The following is a 14,017-nucleotide window of genomic DNA, read 5'->3' as shown; positions in this document are numbered from 1 at the left end:
CGCTACCTATTGGCCGATTGGGGCGAGACTTTGACAGTTTCGTTCATCGGGGAGCTCTACCTTCTGGCCAAGTTTCAGCTCTCTAGGCTTTATGGTTTGGTCTGGTTTTAGCGGAGAAAAATAATAATAGAAATCCTTACAATTACAATAGGGTTGAACCCCTAAAAATATTTCACAATATTACCTTTTTTACTGTATAAAATAAATGACTTTTGAGCATCACAGCAAGCAAGTGGGAGAATTTGAAGCTTTCTTTTATTGTGAACTTCCAAAGACGTATGTTTTTACTAGTCTGAAACCTGCAATTACCATTATAGTGTAAGTGCACTTCAGGGTAAATATGAACATGTAGAATATGGCCCTTTAAAAGAATGGTATGTTGAACAACTCTTTACCTTTAGCATGTATGAACAGGACCCAGCAGAAGTTGAAGACCTCAGTGACGGTGCAGGGATGTCGTCTGAGGACATAGGAAAGATCAGTCAGCACTAGCTTCGCATGAACACTCAATATAAGGTACAGTTGTTTGTTTCCATTATCCAAGATTTTTATGTAACGTCACGCTTTATTTCTCGGGCACGGTGTCAAATACAAATCAGGTCCATATGCATAAATAACTGCTGAGATTATTTATCATATGACCATGTGCTTCACATTATAAGCGTTACAAAACACGCAGTAAAGGTCAGGTTGAAGTACCTCTGCTTCCTGCCTCTGTGCGTTCTGGGCAGTTCATCTGTGGGCGCCTTGAAGATGTCTTTGAATAAGGGCACGTATTTCTTAAAGATGACAGACGTGACGGTGAAGTTCCTCTCTAGTTTCTCTGTGCTCTGCTGGAACTCCTTGGGCAGGCTGGCCATGTCCTGCCATTTCTTCATTTTGTTGAAAAACTCAATCAGGCTGAAACATAAAATTACATTATTTAATAATAACGGTTAACAAGGAAATTTGGTATCTGTTCATTTTAATGTGTCCTTGTTACACATCTTCTGTAGTGGACATTTTGGACACATTATTATAATGTCATTTTTCAGTATTTTATCTACAATAACCTATTGTCAAGGACTACACAAACTTACTGTTAAACTATGGTTTGCAATATATTTATGATTTCATTGAAATTTGGGGTTAACCTGATCAAGAAAATAACATGTGGTTGGTCAGACAAGGCCAGGCAATTGGTCAGACAATATAAATTGAAATATAAGATATTAAACTAAAAGATATCTGCTTAAAATAAAATAAAAACGATTCCTACAATTCTTTAAAAAAGAATCACTGTATACATGGCAGAACAGATAAATAAATCCTTAAATACATGTGTTACTTGAAGAGTACCAACGAAAACCTTCTTAGATTTAAATGGTGTTTAATGACTAAGGTTTGCGACTAGCAGATGTGTCATACTGATGAAATACATCAAATGAAACAAAGAGTCCTTTTTTAATAGCAGTAATAGGTAATAACAGTAAAATATGCATAATTGCAAAAACCTAACCCTAACCATAAACCTGTACGTTGTTAAAAAATCCTCGGGACTTATTTGTGTAATTACACTGTAACAAGGACACATTAAAAATAAAATGTGACTGAATTTATATTTTCCATAAAGAAGATAAAACCTCTTTGAAGATTTCATTAAAAACTTATACATTGTTACATCATTTTCATGGCAATTTCACATTTCAAATCTCGCAAATCTTGCAATTACTTTAATGCCTCTGAACATTTCACTTATGAGTTTTATGTAATTTTCTGCAATCTGTTCATTACTGTAAAACAATATGTTTAAATAAATAAATTAAAAATCAATTAAAGCGTTAAAACAGGTTCCACTAGGAGAGATGCCAAGGGAGATGTCCTTAATTATCATGAAAATAATGTCACAGCATGCTTCATTTTATTAAAGCTAAATATATTTTTTTGTTTAATTTTGTCTAATCTGGGGTTGATAGAGGACCTGTGCATGTTTGTAACATACCATATACTTACATACACAAAATTCATTTTTTCTCTGAATCCTTGGCTCATGCCGAATCAAATGAACACCAAAATTCCAAAATCGTAAGCTTTAGTTTTTTTTTTTCTATTTTTAATTGTTCGTAAAACCTACTTTTTCGAACTCGTCATAGACGGTTTGTCTGATTTTCGCCAAAATTGGCTCAGATCATCTTCAAACCATGCTGGCAAAAAGTTATAGAATTCGAGTTGATTAGTCAAAATGTTCTGGAATAACACGCAAACAAATTCTACGAAAAGCACACAAAAATGGATGTGAGGCTATATCTCCGCAATGGTTTGGCGTTTTGAGACCAAACTTGGTGTGTGTTATAACAAGCATGACCTGAGGCAACCTGCAGAGTTTCGGCGCAGTGCCACCTAATGGTCAGAAGATACGAAAAATGGCTATTTTTGCTTATAACTACTGAATTGTTTGGCTAAAAGTCTCAAAACTGGTTTCATTAGATTCAGAGGGGCATGCCGAGTTGAACGATACAAAATTTTCCCATTTCAGCCATTTTGGTCGGCTGCCATTTTTTATTTAGTCAAAAAATGCTATATTTTATGAACGCATTGTCGTATCATTACAAAACTTGGTGTGCCTTCGGCACCATGCCCTCTTATTGTAATGAAAATGCCATTATTGTAATAATAAAGGGGTCTTAATATATTCCTTGGGTCATGCAGAGAACATTGATATCAATTTTGCTAAATTTGGCCAAACATCCTGTCCGCCATTTTGATTAATGTTGAAAACCTACTTTTTCTAACTACTCCTAGACCGTTGGTCTGATTTTCACCAAATTTGACTCGGATCATCTTCAGACCATGCTAATAAAAAGTTATTGATTTTGTGTCAAAATACTAAACGGTTTTCGTTTAACGCATCAACAAATTTTCTGGAAAGATGCCAAAGGGCATCTGATGCTGTATCTCTGCAAAGCTTTGACATATTTGCATTGGGCAAGAGTAATAAGCCATTAACTAACCATTAATTATGAAATTTCCAAAAATGCTAATAACCATTGATTGCATTAGCCTGGGTCTCAAAATAATCCTTGGGTCATTGCCGACAACATGGATACCAATTATGCGATAGTTGGCCGAACTTCCTGTCCGCCATATTGATTTATGTTGAAAACCTACTTTTTCGATTTCGTCCTAGACCGTTCGTCCCATTTTCACCAAAATCGAGTCAGATCATCTTCAGACTGTGCTGACAACAAGTTATGGATTTCATGTTGATAGATGAAACCGTTTTCGTACAGCGAGGCCACAAGTTTTGGGCTTGATGCCAAAATGACTCTTAGGCTTTATCTCTGCAAAGCTTTGACATAATGACACCAGACTTTGTGTGTGCCTTTGTCACCTCACACTAAACACACCACATCAGTCTCATGACAGCAACACCTACTGGTCGACAGTGATAAATCTTTCAATCATATTAATGGTGACTGTATTTGGTTTTTAAAATTTTAAATATGTCTTTAATTGCACATTGATGCAGCTGGCATGACTTATCTTTCCTTCTTTGTGCTTGGCCCCGTAATTGCTGCTTGCAGCTATATTTAGTATTAAGACTATAATACAAAAAACACATTATATTACTATTTTTATTATTTTATTTATTGATTATTTAATAGTAACATTACACAACTGCACTCTATGTTTTGCCTGTGGCTTACAAGCTGTAAGAATCTGCAAGCTCATTGCAAGAAGAAATGCAACTCTGTAAATCTCCAGCTGATCTTTAAGTTGTCTTGGGAACATCACAACACGTCTGTCTGTGTGTGTGTGTCTGTGTGTGTGTGTGCAACAATCAGTAAACTGTTCAGCTATGTCATTTCTATTCCTTTAACTCTGTCTATCTGTACTACTGTGAGAATAAATCAATACGTTTACTGACCTCTGTTGTGAAGAGCGCAGTATCCTGGTCAGAGACACATAGTTGCCCTCGGATGTGCCTTTACCCACAGTGGGCACCGATGAGCGACACGCCACATACAGTGCACACGCCAACCAGTGCAGTTCACTACCCTGAGACACACAGAGGATATAAAATAGATGATTTAGCTAAAATTAATCTTAAATCAGTCAAAAGTTTTTGAACAATACATTTTTAAAAGAAGTCTCTTCTGCTCACCAAGCGTGCATTTATTTGATCCAAAGTATTTATTATTATTGCTAATATTATTATGTTAAAAACAGATTTCTTTGATGAATAGAAAGTTCAGATGAACAGAATTTATCTGAAATAGAAATCGTTTGTAACATTATAAATGTCTTTATCATCACTTTTGATCAATTTAAAGCATCCTTCCTAAATAACTATATTACTTTCTATAATTTCTTTCCCTAAAAAAAAAAAAAATTATAAAAATAAAAAACTAAATAAAATTATATTGTCTCCAAGCTTTTGAATGGTATAGTGTAAATTGCTACAAAGGCTTTTTATATCAGATAAATGCTGATCTTTGGATCTTTCTATTTGTCTAAGAATCCTGAAAAACATTACTCAACTGTTTTAAATATTGATAATAAAAATAAAAAATTCTCAAACATCAAATTAGAATATTAGACTGATTTCTGAAGGATAATGTGACGCTGAAGACTGGAGTAATGATGCTGAAAATTAAGCTTTGATCCCAGAAATAAATTACATATTAACATGCATTCAAATAGAAAGCAGTTCTTTTAAACAGTAAAAATATCTCACAAAATCACTGCGTTTTCTGTACTTTGGATCAAATAAAAGCAGGCGTGGTGAGCAGAAGAGGCTTCATTAAAATAAACATTCAATCTGGTGGTTATATGTTTACACTAGTTTTATTTAGAGTTAATGTTACCATGTTAAAACAGCTACCCAGTAAACACAGAAGGTTCCTCTAATGATAGCATGTAGTTCTCATTTGGTTATAAGAGCGTTCTTTTATGGTCCAACCATAAAGTAACATTCTCAGAACGTTGCAGGAAGGTTTTTGAAACAACCTAAAAAAGATCTTTCCTAGTTGACCTATATTTTGAATATGCAGCATTGTATTCCACTTTTAAACGTAAATACCATGATAATAATTTGACAGAAAATCGTGCTTTTCCCATTTCCCATCACTGCACACTACATGCTGAAATGTTTTTCTGCACAAGCACATTAAGCTGACATACAGGACATAAGTGGTGCTTATTATTTTTACGTATTAGCCTTAAAACAACATAAAAGCACGGCTTGTCCTTACTGTAAAGTTACAATATTATAATCGTTTCGATGGAAAGTTTTTTTTTTTTTTTTTTTCAGTTACAGACTGATACATTCCTACAAGGAACAATCATAAGAAAAAAAAATATATAAAAATAATATTCTGGATTTGCTTACATCAAATTATGCTGTTATCCATACAGAAAAGAAAAGTATAAAAATAAGTTACACCCTTTTAGAAAAATTGTCATAATGCAACAAAAATTTGGCGCTCTTTTTGTTATTTATAAGTCTAAGAGAAGAAACAACAGAATCAAGATCAGCAAGAAAAAGGGAAAAGGACAGAGGAGATTTAAGCCATCTTTGCTTATGAATGAAACATTTTGCATTCAGTATAAGAAAGTTTACAACATATTCAACAGATAATTGTTTCAAAAATAACATCTTTGAGGTCAAAAGTATGGGTCACATTTGTAAGGCTAGAAATATGTGAGCTTAAGTCAACCCCTAATTTTTTGGTAACACCACAATCAAAAAACAAATGGGCAGCTGTTTCCTCAACAAAGCCACAAAACGAGCAAGACTCATCGATATCAGAATATCTAGAAATGGATAAATTAACAGGATAAATTTTATGAAGGATTTTATAATCAATCTCCTTAACCTTATTAGATATACAGGATTTATTTGGCAAAAGCCAGGCCTTTCTCCAGTTAATATTTGTTATAAAGGAACCCCAGTAGAATTTATTAATTTATTATTAATATGTCTGTTATTGCATTTCCGATCTAAAATATTGATACCACCCAAACATAAAAAAAATATTACCAATCATTAAACAAGGATAGAATACAGTTAAAGTTGTTATTGAACCATCTAGGGAAAAAAGAGACTTATTTCTAACGGTTATATGTGACCCTGGACCACAAAACCAGTCTTAGCACGGGTATATTTGTAGCAATAGCCAAAAATACATTGTATGGGTCAAAATTATCGATTTTTCTTTTATGCCAAAAATGAACATTAGCATATTAAGTAAAGATCATGTTCCATGAAGATATTTTGTAAATGTTCTACCATAAATCTATAAAACCGTGATTTTTGATTAGTAATATGCACAGCTAAGAACTTCATTTGGACAACTTTTACGGCGATTTTCTCAATATTTAGATTTTTTTGCACCCTCAGATTCCAGGTTTTCAAATAGTTGTATCTCAGACAAACATTGTCCTATTTTAACAAACCATATATCAATGAAACCCTTATTTACTCAGCTTTCAGATGACGTAAGAATCTCAATTTCGACAAATTTACACTTCTGACTGGTTTTGTGGTCCAGGGTCACATATCAGCATTATCCCAAAGGAGGGTTTTGGTGGAAAGGTGCTCATTCAGATAAAGCCGCTGATGATGTCACACGTAACTCAGCGACACAAGCGCATTCTGCACTCATAGCAAATACGTAGTATGTACTTAAACACATTTAAACGTTCTTCCACATGTTAAAGCGAATACTGTATTCATTAAAATATAATAATAACACGTTAGCGTGTTAATTCGCATGAATGCTATTGAATGCGTGCAATAGTTGCGTTTATAAATGCGTGCACTGGGCCTGTATATTATGAGCTGACTTTACCTCGAGAGTGTAATTTTTGCTGATATTTTCATAACTCCTCCATGCCCCGTTACTCGACTCCTCATCCATATTCAGAGCTCGACACAGATCTTCAAATGCATGTCTAGTTTTCACAAACGCATCTTCCTCCTCGCTCATTTTTAGGGCTTTTCGTGCGTAGATGTGTCAATGTAGCGTTTTGAATCTTTGTTTGCAATTCTGGAAATGCAGAAAAGCAAACCGCTATTAAATGAACAGAGGTGAAATAAGAATGAAGTTATTTCATGACAGCGCAAGCGACTGTACAGTTCTGCACGGTGTAGCCATTTAAATGTCCTTTGACTGACAGCTCACTTCTGCTGTATTTGAGTTACGCTGAAAGCGTGCGGACGCGTGCGCAATGAGAACGTACGTAAGTTTTTGGCGTAAGTACAACAGCGAATGCCAATCTGTGCGTAAATCCTGTCACACGGAAGTGGAGGTCCCGCCCACTTTCTGACTTCAATATGCCATTTCCCCCTTGACTTAACTCATTAAATGACTGTTTTACGAGTCTAAACCTGCCTGCATTTGAGCTTTTGGATAACATTTTAATACAGGCCAAAGCGTAAATTAGCTTTGCTGTGTTAAGTTTTTTTTAATACTATGTTTTCTTTACTGTATATACTGTATGAGCTGTTGTTTCCTGCAAGATTTGTTCTGGCATACAGTGAATATGTGATATATTGTCGTGTAAAGAACGTATTATTAGTTTATACTAAAAATAGCAACATTTAAATGGAAATTCAACAGATGTTTTAGAGCGCAGTTCATTCTAGGCACGCCGTAAAAACTCCATTTCCAATCAGCCACTTGCCGGAAGTGGAGTAGGTAGAAGCGGAAGTGGATGAGTTGTTTGGTAGCAACTGTCGCTGTGGTCTGTTTGTGATGGTTTTGAATCGGTGAGGACTAAAATATGTTTGCTTTTTAAAGGTTTAAAATACGCGGTGTGCTCTACTGTAACATTGTTTTTCTGTGTTTGGTGAGGATTTTAATTTATATTTCTAAAATACTGTATTTGCGATAAACTGTATGACTTAACGTGCTGCAAAACAATCAATGCAGGTATTAAGTAACGTTACACAGGTATCAGTTGACAATGATATGGTGATATATAACATGGTGCTAAATGATTATCATATTTATATGTGGTAATATTTACATATTAAATTATTTAATACTGTAGAAAACCATTGATACATATCCAGAAAAAACATATGCATTCTTTTGTATTTAAAGTTAAGAATGATAAAAGAAAAAGACTCATTTCTATTTGCAGTGTTTTTATGTGTATTTTTGCTGATTTCAGTTTAAATGATGTTTGCTCGTTCTGATGAGACCGCTGGTGATATTCCTGTGAAAGACATCACTGTCAACCCAAATGGAGCCGCCACATTGCCTGGTCAGTACTGAAATAAAACTATTAATACAGTTGACAATAATTGTCTTAAATAAGGGCAATTAAATGAATTATCTTATACTGTTTTTAGAAGCTTTGCTGTCTCAGAATATCAGAGAGAGGCAGAATGTGTCCAAGGTCAGCAGGGAGGAGCTGGAGGACAAATTTCTCCGGCTGCAGGATGAAAACCTCACACTTAAACAACATACATGCAAACAAGAAGACAAGATTCGCAGGTTTGATCAGTTAGGAAATTTGTATTCTTCTCAAAAATGAACAACAACAATGTAGTTTTCAAATGTTTTTGTTGTTTCAGGATGGCCACCAAGTTGATTCGTCTGGTGAAGGACCGTAAGCAGAGCGAGGGGGGTCGGGATGTTGAGATGGAGGAAATGATGGAGGAGCTGCAGGAGAAGGTTCAGGAGCTGGAGAAACAGAACGAAGGGCTCAAACGGCGGCTGTTAGCAGCCAAACAGCAGCTGCAGGTGCAAAACCGCCGGCACACTCCCTACAGCCACATCCAACCACGCATCAACTCTGGCCTCCGCAGACTCAGAGACGACATGCCCATGACTTCATCTCGACCACACACTCCCAAAGCAGGTACACCTATTCTATTCTGTTCTGTTCTATTCTATTCTGAAAATGTATTATTGTATGTTGTTATATTCTATTTCATTCTATACTATGATTTTTTAATATACATTTTATTCTGCGTCATAATTCTGTTTTTATTCTTCACTATATTTTAATTTATAGTACAGTATATTCTGGTTGTCTGTTTATGCCAGATTCAATTTGATTCTTTTCTATTCTACAATTCATATTGCTTTATGTTATGTTCTGTTAACTGTTACATTCTACTGTTCTATTTGTATTCTGTTCTGTTGATTTTTAAATTACACTCACACTGGTGAATTTGGAAGCCAAACAAATTAGAATATAATAATAATAATAATAATAATAATAATAATAATTTTATATTATTATTCCAATGACAGTAAAACGTATATTGTAAAACAATTTCACTGTAAAATAAATGAGTAAATAAATTAGTTATAAGTGAATAAAATAAATGAAATAAAATGAGTATTTCACAGTTATATTATTTTACCTTATTCTACAGTAGGGGTGGGACGATACAGGTAACTCACGATTCAATTCTGTGACGATATGTGGCCCACGATATGACAATATCACGATTCGCGATATCTACGATATTCAATATATTGGAAGAAATTTCATCAACGATATATCACGATATATGTGACTGAAAAAGAAAAAAATACCCATAATAAGGAAATCTTAAGCATTTATTAATGCCAACATTTTCAACACTGTGCAAAGAAATATGCATTTGCATAATAACTCACTGCCTCCTGGTCTTAAATGTAAACGCTGTACAGCTAGACAGATAAAAGTGCCTGAACATTAAAAAAAACAACATGAACATTAACTAACGTGTAAACCGTGATACTGAAACGTCAGTAGTAAGTTACTGTAAAGTGCTTTATGTTAACCTGGACAGTGGTCACATCAAGGCATATTCTTCTTGAGGAACACTAACACCTGTTTCACACATACTCCGTCTGCAGTGCGTATGCAGTCCGTGTGCGATGCAGAAGCAGCACGGACTCGTTTTGCTTTCACACAGAACACGTTTTACAAACAACATATTATTCAATGCACTTGAATGCACTTGCACACCGCTTCTGGGACGTACTGCCGGACAGCAACCGCGTGCAGTGTGAACGCTCTAATCCGTTAACATGGGTGCGGAAAAAAACACTCAACGCATACGCACTGCAGACGGAGTATGTGTGAAACAGGCGTAACTGATCAGCATGCTCAACTAGCGGGTGCGTCTTTGTTTGGTTTTCGTTATTTTCCGCCATTTTTCTCACTTCTCTTTTTCTGCGCTTCTTCTCTGTTGTTGTTAGATAACTTGTGTTCTTCACTGGCCGCTGCTTCTGCCACTTTACCCCTATTTACTCGAACAGCGCCCCCCGTAAACAGAATTGGGTAGTGACAGTGACACTGACGACGGGTAAATTAATCATTTTGTGTTGTAATAAAATATCGATATTGGCCGTTAGTGTATCGATTATTTATTGCGACAGAGAGCACAACAATATATTGCAATATCGATTTTTTTTCCCACCCCTATTCTACAGTAGGGAAATTATATTACTTTTGTCCTAATTTCTAATTCTAATTTGCAAGCAGGGCCTAAAACTAACTTTCTGCCACATCTGCCAATGGCTGGTGACTTGAGAAAATTTACCAACCATACATATTTTTTCCTGGCCATAAACTGTTTTTGCAGTTGCTGCTACTACAACAACTAAACATATTTAATAATACACCAAAGAACCAACCGTTGCATTTTAATCACAATACAAACAAAGATGAAACACGACTTTATTGATAAATACGTTTTTTTTTCCTTTTAGTGTCTTCAGAATATAATAATAAGTTGTGTATCTGACTCCGAGTATTCCATATGTTTGTCAGCCTGAAATATACAGCTCATATTATCCTCTCATGCAGTTATAAATGCAGCGTTTTGACTGAACCACTTCTACTTTTGCTTGCGCTTTTTATAATTTTCTGAGTCATAAAAACGTCTGCCTTTTTTTACTGCAAAGCGTTTGCTCAGTCTAGATGTGCTTAAATCTGCACTAGCAATGCGTTTTTGTCACGTATCAAACATGCGCACTTCAATAAGCCGACAGAAAGCGGGTTATTGCGTTAATGTGCCGCCCGAAATCGGGGCAAGAGGCAGAAAGCTACCTGTGCCGACCGGTTTATGTTTATGCTGATTATGACCTTACTCCGGTAAAATATAGTTCACCCAAAAATGAAAATTTGATGTTTATCTGCTTACCCCCAGGGCATCCAAGATGTAGGTGACTTTGTTTCCTCAGAAAAACACAAACTAAGATTTTTAATGAAAACCGGTGCAGTCTGTTCAGATTCTCGCAAAAACCAATCATTTCATATCTTAAGACATCAATGTATCGTCACGAGTCGCAGGGTGTAATTTGGATTTGTCTGTGCATGTTTTTGTTTACTTTTAAAGGTTTGGTGCCCATCCACTGCCATGATATGACTGGCAGACTGCACCGGTTTTTGTTAAAAAGCTTCGTGTCGTGCCTAACAACGCCCTTCAGCCGTGATTTATTCATGATACAGCACGGCCTCTCGTACCTTATTGCTTAAATATACACTGATTCTGTTCTATTATTCACCGTATTCTAATGTATAATATACAGTATATTCTAATTTGTTGTCTTTTTATGCCATATATTTTATTCTATTCTATTATGTAATTTATATTGTATTATGTTATTCTATTCTATTCTATTCTATTCTATTCTATTCTATTCTATTCTATTCTATTCTAATGGGTGTGTTTTGTTTTCTATTCAAAGGTATCAGGCATGTTGAAGGGGACTTGAGTATTAAACCACCCCAGGGTTTGTTGCCCCGCTATGGACACAGTCTGCTGGATGAGGCCCGTGCTGAAATACGCAATCTGTGAGTACGGCACGGTGCACAGTCTGTATTGACAGATCCGTAAATGGCAACACAACATTCATGGAATGGATAACATAACACTTGTTACCTGTTTTACCTGATCACAGAGAAAATGTGATTGAGAGCCAGCAAGCTCAGATGGAGCAGATGGAGAGATCAGCAGAGATGCTCAGAGAACAACTGAAGAGGAAAGAGAGAGAGTTTGAGGAATCACTCCTCCAGATGAGAGAGCATCAGGCCAGCGGACAGAGGTGCTGCTCGCTCTTTTTAAACACTGAACTTTTAAACTCATATTCAGCACAGGAATTGCTGTAATAGAATATTAATATGACTACAGCAGAGTTTGAACTGTAAGTCCTCTTGTGCTCATGAGATATGTGTGTTTTGCAGGTTAACTATAAAGGACAATGTGGAGATGATCAAACTACAGAAGCTGTTATCTGAGAAAGCAAACACACTCACGGTGCTGGAGGGCAGATTTCTACAGCAGCAGGAGGTATGACTGACCGTCAATGACCCCAGTCTATCTAATCTATTATTATGTGTATGCATACTACTGTTCACAAGTTTGTGATCAGTAAGATTTTATTGAATTAATTGACACTGAAGATTGTGCACAAATTTATTCATACCCTTGGTAAATATGATCAAAGAAGGCTGTGAAAGTAAGTTGGCATTGTTTATCTAATTTCAATTCAGTTTATCTTTCATTCAAAAAAATGTCATATTCATTTGCTAGACACTACTGGAACTTTAAACAGGACTGGGTTCCTTGGTTAGATGAAACACACGCACAAAAAACGTTTTTTAGCAGCAAACACTCAAGATGGGTTTGGTGCCACAGTAATAAAAAAGTACCCTGTGTGTACTCACTGCAAAAAATGCTTTTCTTACTTAGATTTTTTGTCTCGTTTCCAGCAAAAATATCTAAAAATGCTTAATTCAAGAAGGATCTTCTAGACAAGTAAAACTTATTGTCTTGTCTTCAGAAAAAAAAAACAAGTCAAACTTAGGTGCGTTTTTGCTCGAAACAAGCAAAATAATCTGCCAGTGGGGTAAGAAAAATAATCTTGTTTTCTGTTTGAAATAACCCCATTGGCAGATGATTTTGCTTGTTCTTTTTTCTTAAAACAAGACAATGTTTTTTACTCATCCTTCTCGGTTTAAGAATTTTTAGATATTTTGGACAAACAAGACAAAAACCTCAAAGCATTTTTTGCAGTGCAATGAAATATACTGCTGTATCTTCAATGTTGTGGGCCTATTTTTCTGCCAGAGATCCTGGATATCTTGCTCAGATAGATGGCATCAAGGATTCTAGCAAATACCAGCAGATAAAAAAAATCAAAACTGGCTGTCCCTGCTCGAAATCTAATAATAGAGCATGATAGGTCCTCCAACAGGACAATGATCCACAAACAACAAAAATTAGAAGAAAACCAAGCCTCTGCCATGGTGAACTGAAGAGGAGAAGCACCAACATAGACCGGGATGTCTGAAGGGTCTGGAGAGATTCTGTATGTCTCTGATCTCTTATCAGACGTTCTCTAAATGTATCGGGTATTATAGGTAAAGACTCAGAGCTGTTATCTTGGCAAAAGGAGGCTGCAAAAAGCATTGAATGAAAGGTTATGATAATTGTGGCCAATGTGTATTAGAAAAACTTTTTTTTTTTTTTTATTAGATCTCTCCCAAATTTTAAATTCGTATTCTACAATGAAAGATTAGATTTTTGGACATTTGTAAAAATAAGGAGAAAGGATTAATAATACGGATTTATTTTCACAGTCTTCTTTGATCACGTTTACCAAGGTTATGAATAATTTTGAGCACAACTGAAAAAAAAAAAAAAATATATATATATATTTTATACATTAAATCTATTTTATAGTATTTACAACACTATAAAGCACCACAACTATTTTCAACATTAATAATAATAATAAAAAATGTTTCTTAAACAGCAAATCTGCAAATTAAATCGATTTCTGAAGGATCATGTGACTTAAGATTGGAATAATTATGCAAAAAATTCAGCTTTTTAAAAATCTTACTGAACTTTTGAAGAGTAGTGTATAATCTCTTAAATAAAACACTGAAGTATGTCATCTTAAAATAGCTAAAAAAAATCTGTAAATTCAAATAAATAAGAAAATAAATTAGAGCAACCACATTGAAAATACATTTCCTTTAAATATGCTTTATTGGCATGGACGTATTTGTTGTG

The 14,017-nt window shown here is 35.1% G+C and overlaps 2 protein-coding genes across 2 annotated transcripts in view; one reads left to right on the top strand and one right to left on the bottom strand.

Annotated features, from left to right (window-relative positions):
• The window catches only part of rbl2 (retinoblastoma-like 2 (p130)), a 28,457-nt gene extending 21,327 nt beyond the window's left edge, over window positions 1–7,130 (bottom strand). Inside the window, exons 1-4 of the mRNA XM_073832345.1 lie at window positions 6,834–7,130; window positions 3,908–4,038; window positions 700–900; window positions 396–460 (exon numbers count right to left, since the gene is read on the bottom strand). Coding sequence (XP_073688446.1) covers window positions 396–460; window positions 700–900; window positions 3,908–4,038; window positions 6,834–6,971 — 535 coding nt within the window. The 5' untranslated portion in view covers window positions 6,972–7,130. The remainder of the gene's footprint in view (window positions 1–395; window positions 461–699; window positions 901–3,907; window positions 4,039–6,833) is intronic.
• A 558-nt stretch (window positions 7,131–7,688) lies between these two features.
• Window positions 7,689–14,017, top strand: part of rpgrip1l (RPGRIP1 like) — a 40,929-nt gene continuing 34,600 nt past the window's right edge. The window contains exons 1-7 of the mRNA XM_073832343.1: window positions 7,689–7,753; window positions 8,161–8,253; window positions 8,342–8,486; window positions 8,567–8,853; window positions 11,685–11,790; window positions 11,898–12,041; window positions 12,181–12,286. Of these exons, the coding sequence (XP_073688444.1) occupies window positions 8,166–8,253; window positions 8,342–8,486; window positions 8,567–8,853; window positions 11,685–11,790; window positions 11,898–12,041; window positions 12,181–12,286 (876 nt within the window). The 5' untranslated portion in view covers window positions 7,689–7,753; window positions 8,161–8,165. The remainder of the gene's footprint in view (window positions 7,754–8,160; window positions 8,254–8,341; window positions 8,487–8,566; window positions 8,854–11,684; window positions 11,791–11,897; window positions 12,042–12,180; window positions 12,287–14,017) is intronic.

This window comes from Garra rufa, chromosome 25, assembly GCF_049309525.1.
Source record: "Garra rufa chromosome 25, GarRuf1.0, whole genome shotgun sequence".
Lineage (NCBI taxonomy): Eukaryota > Metazoa > Chordata > Actinopteri > Cypriniformes > Cyprinidae > Garra > Garra rufa.
Note: the sequence above shows the minus strand (reverse complement) of the source record. Positions and strands in the feature narration are given on the sequence as shown.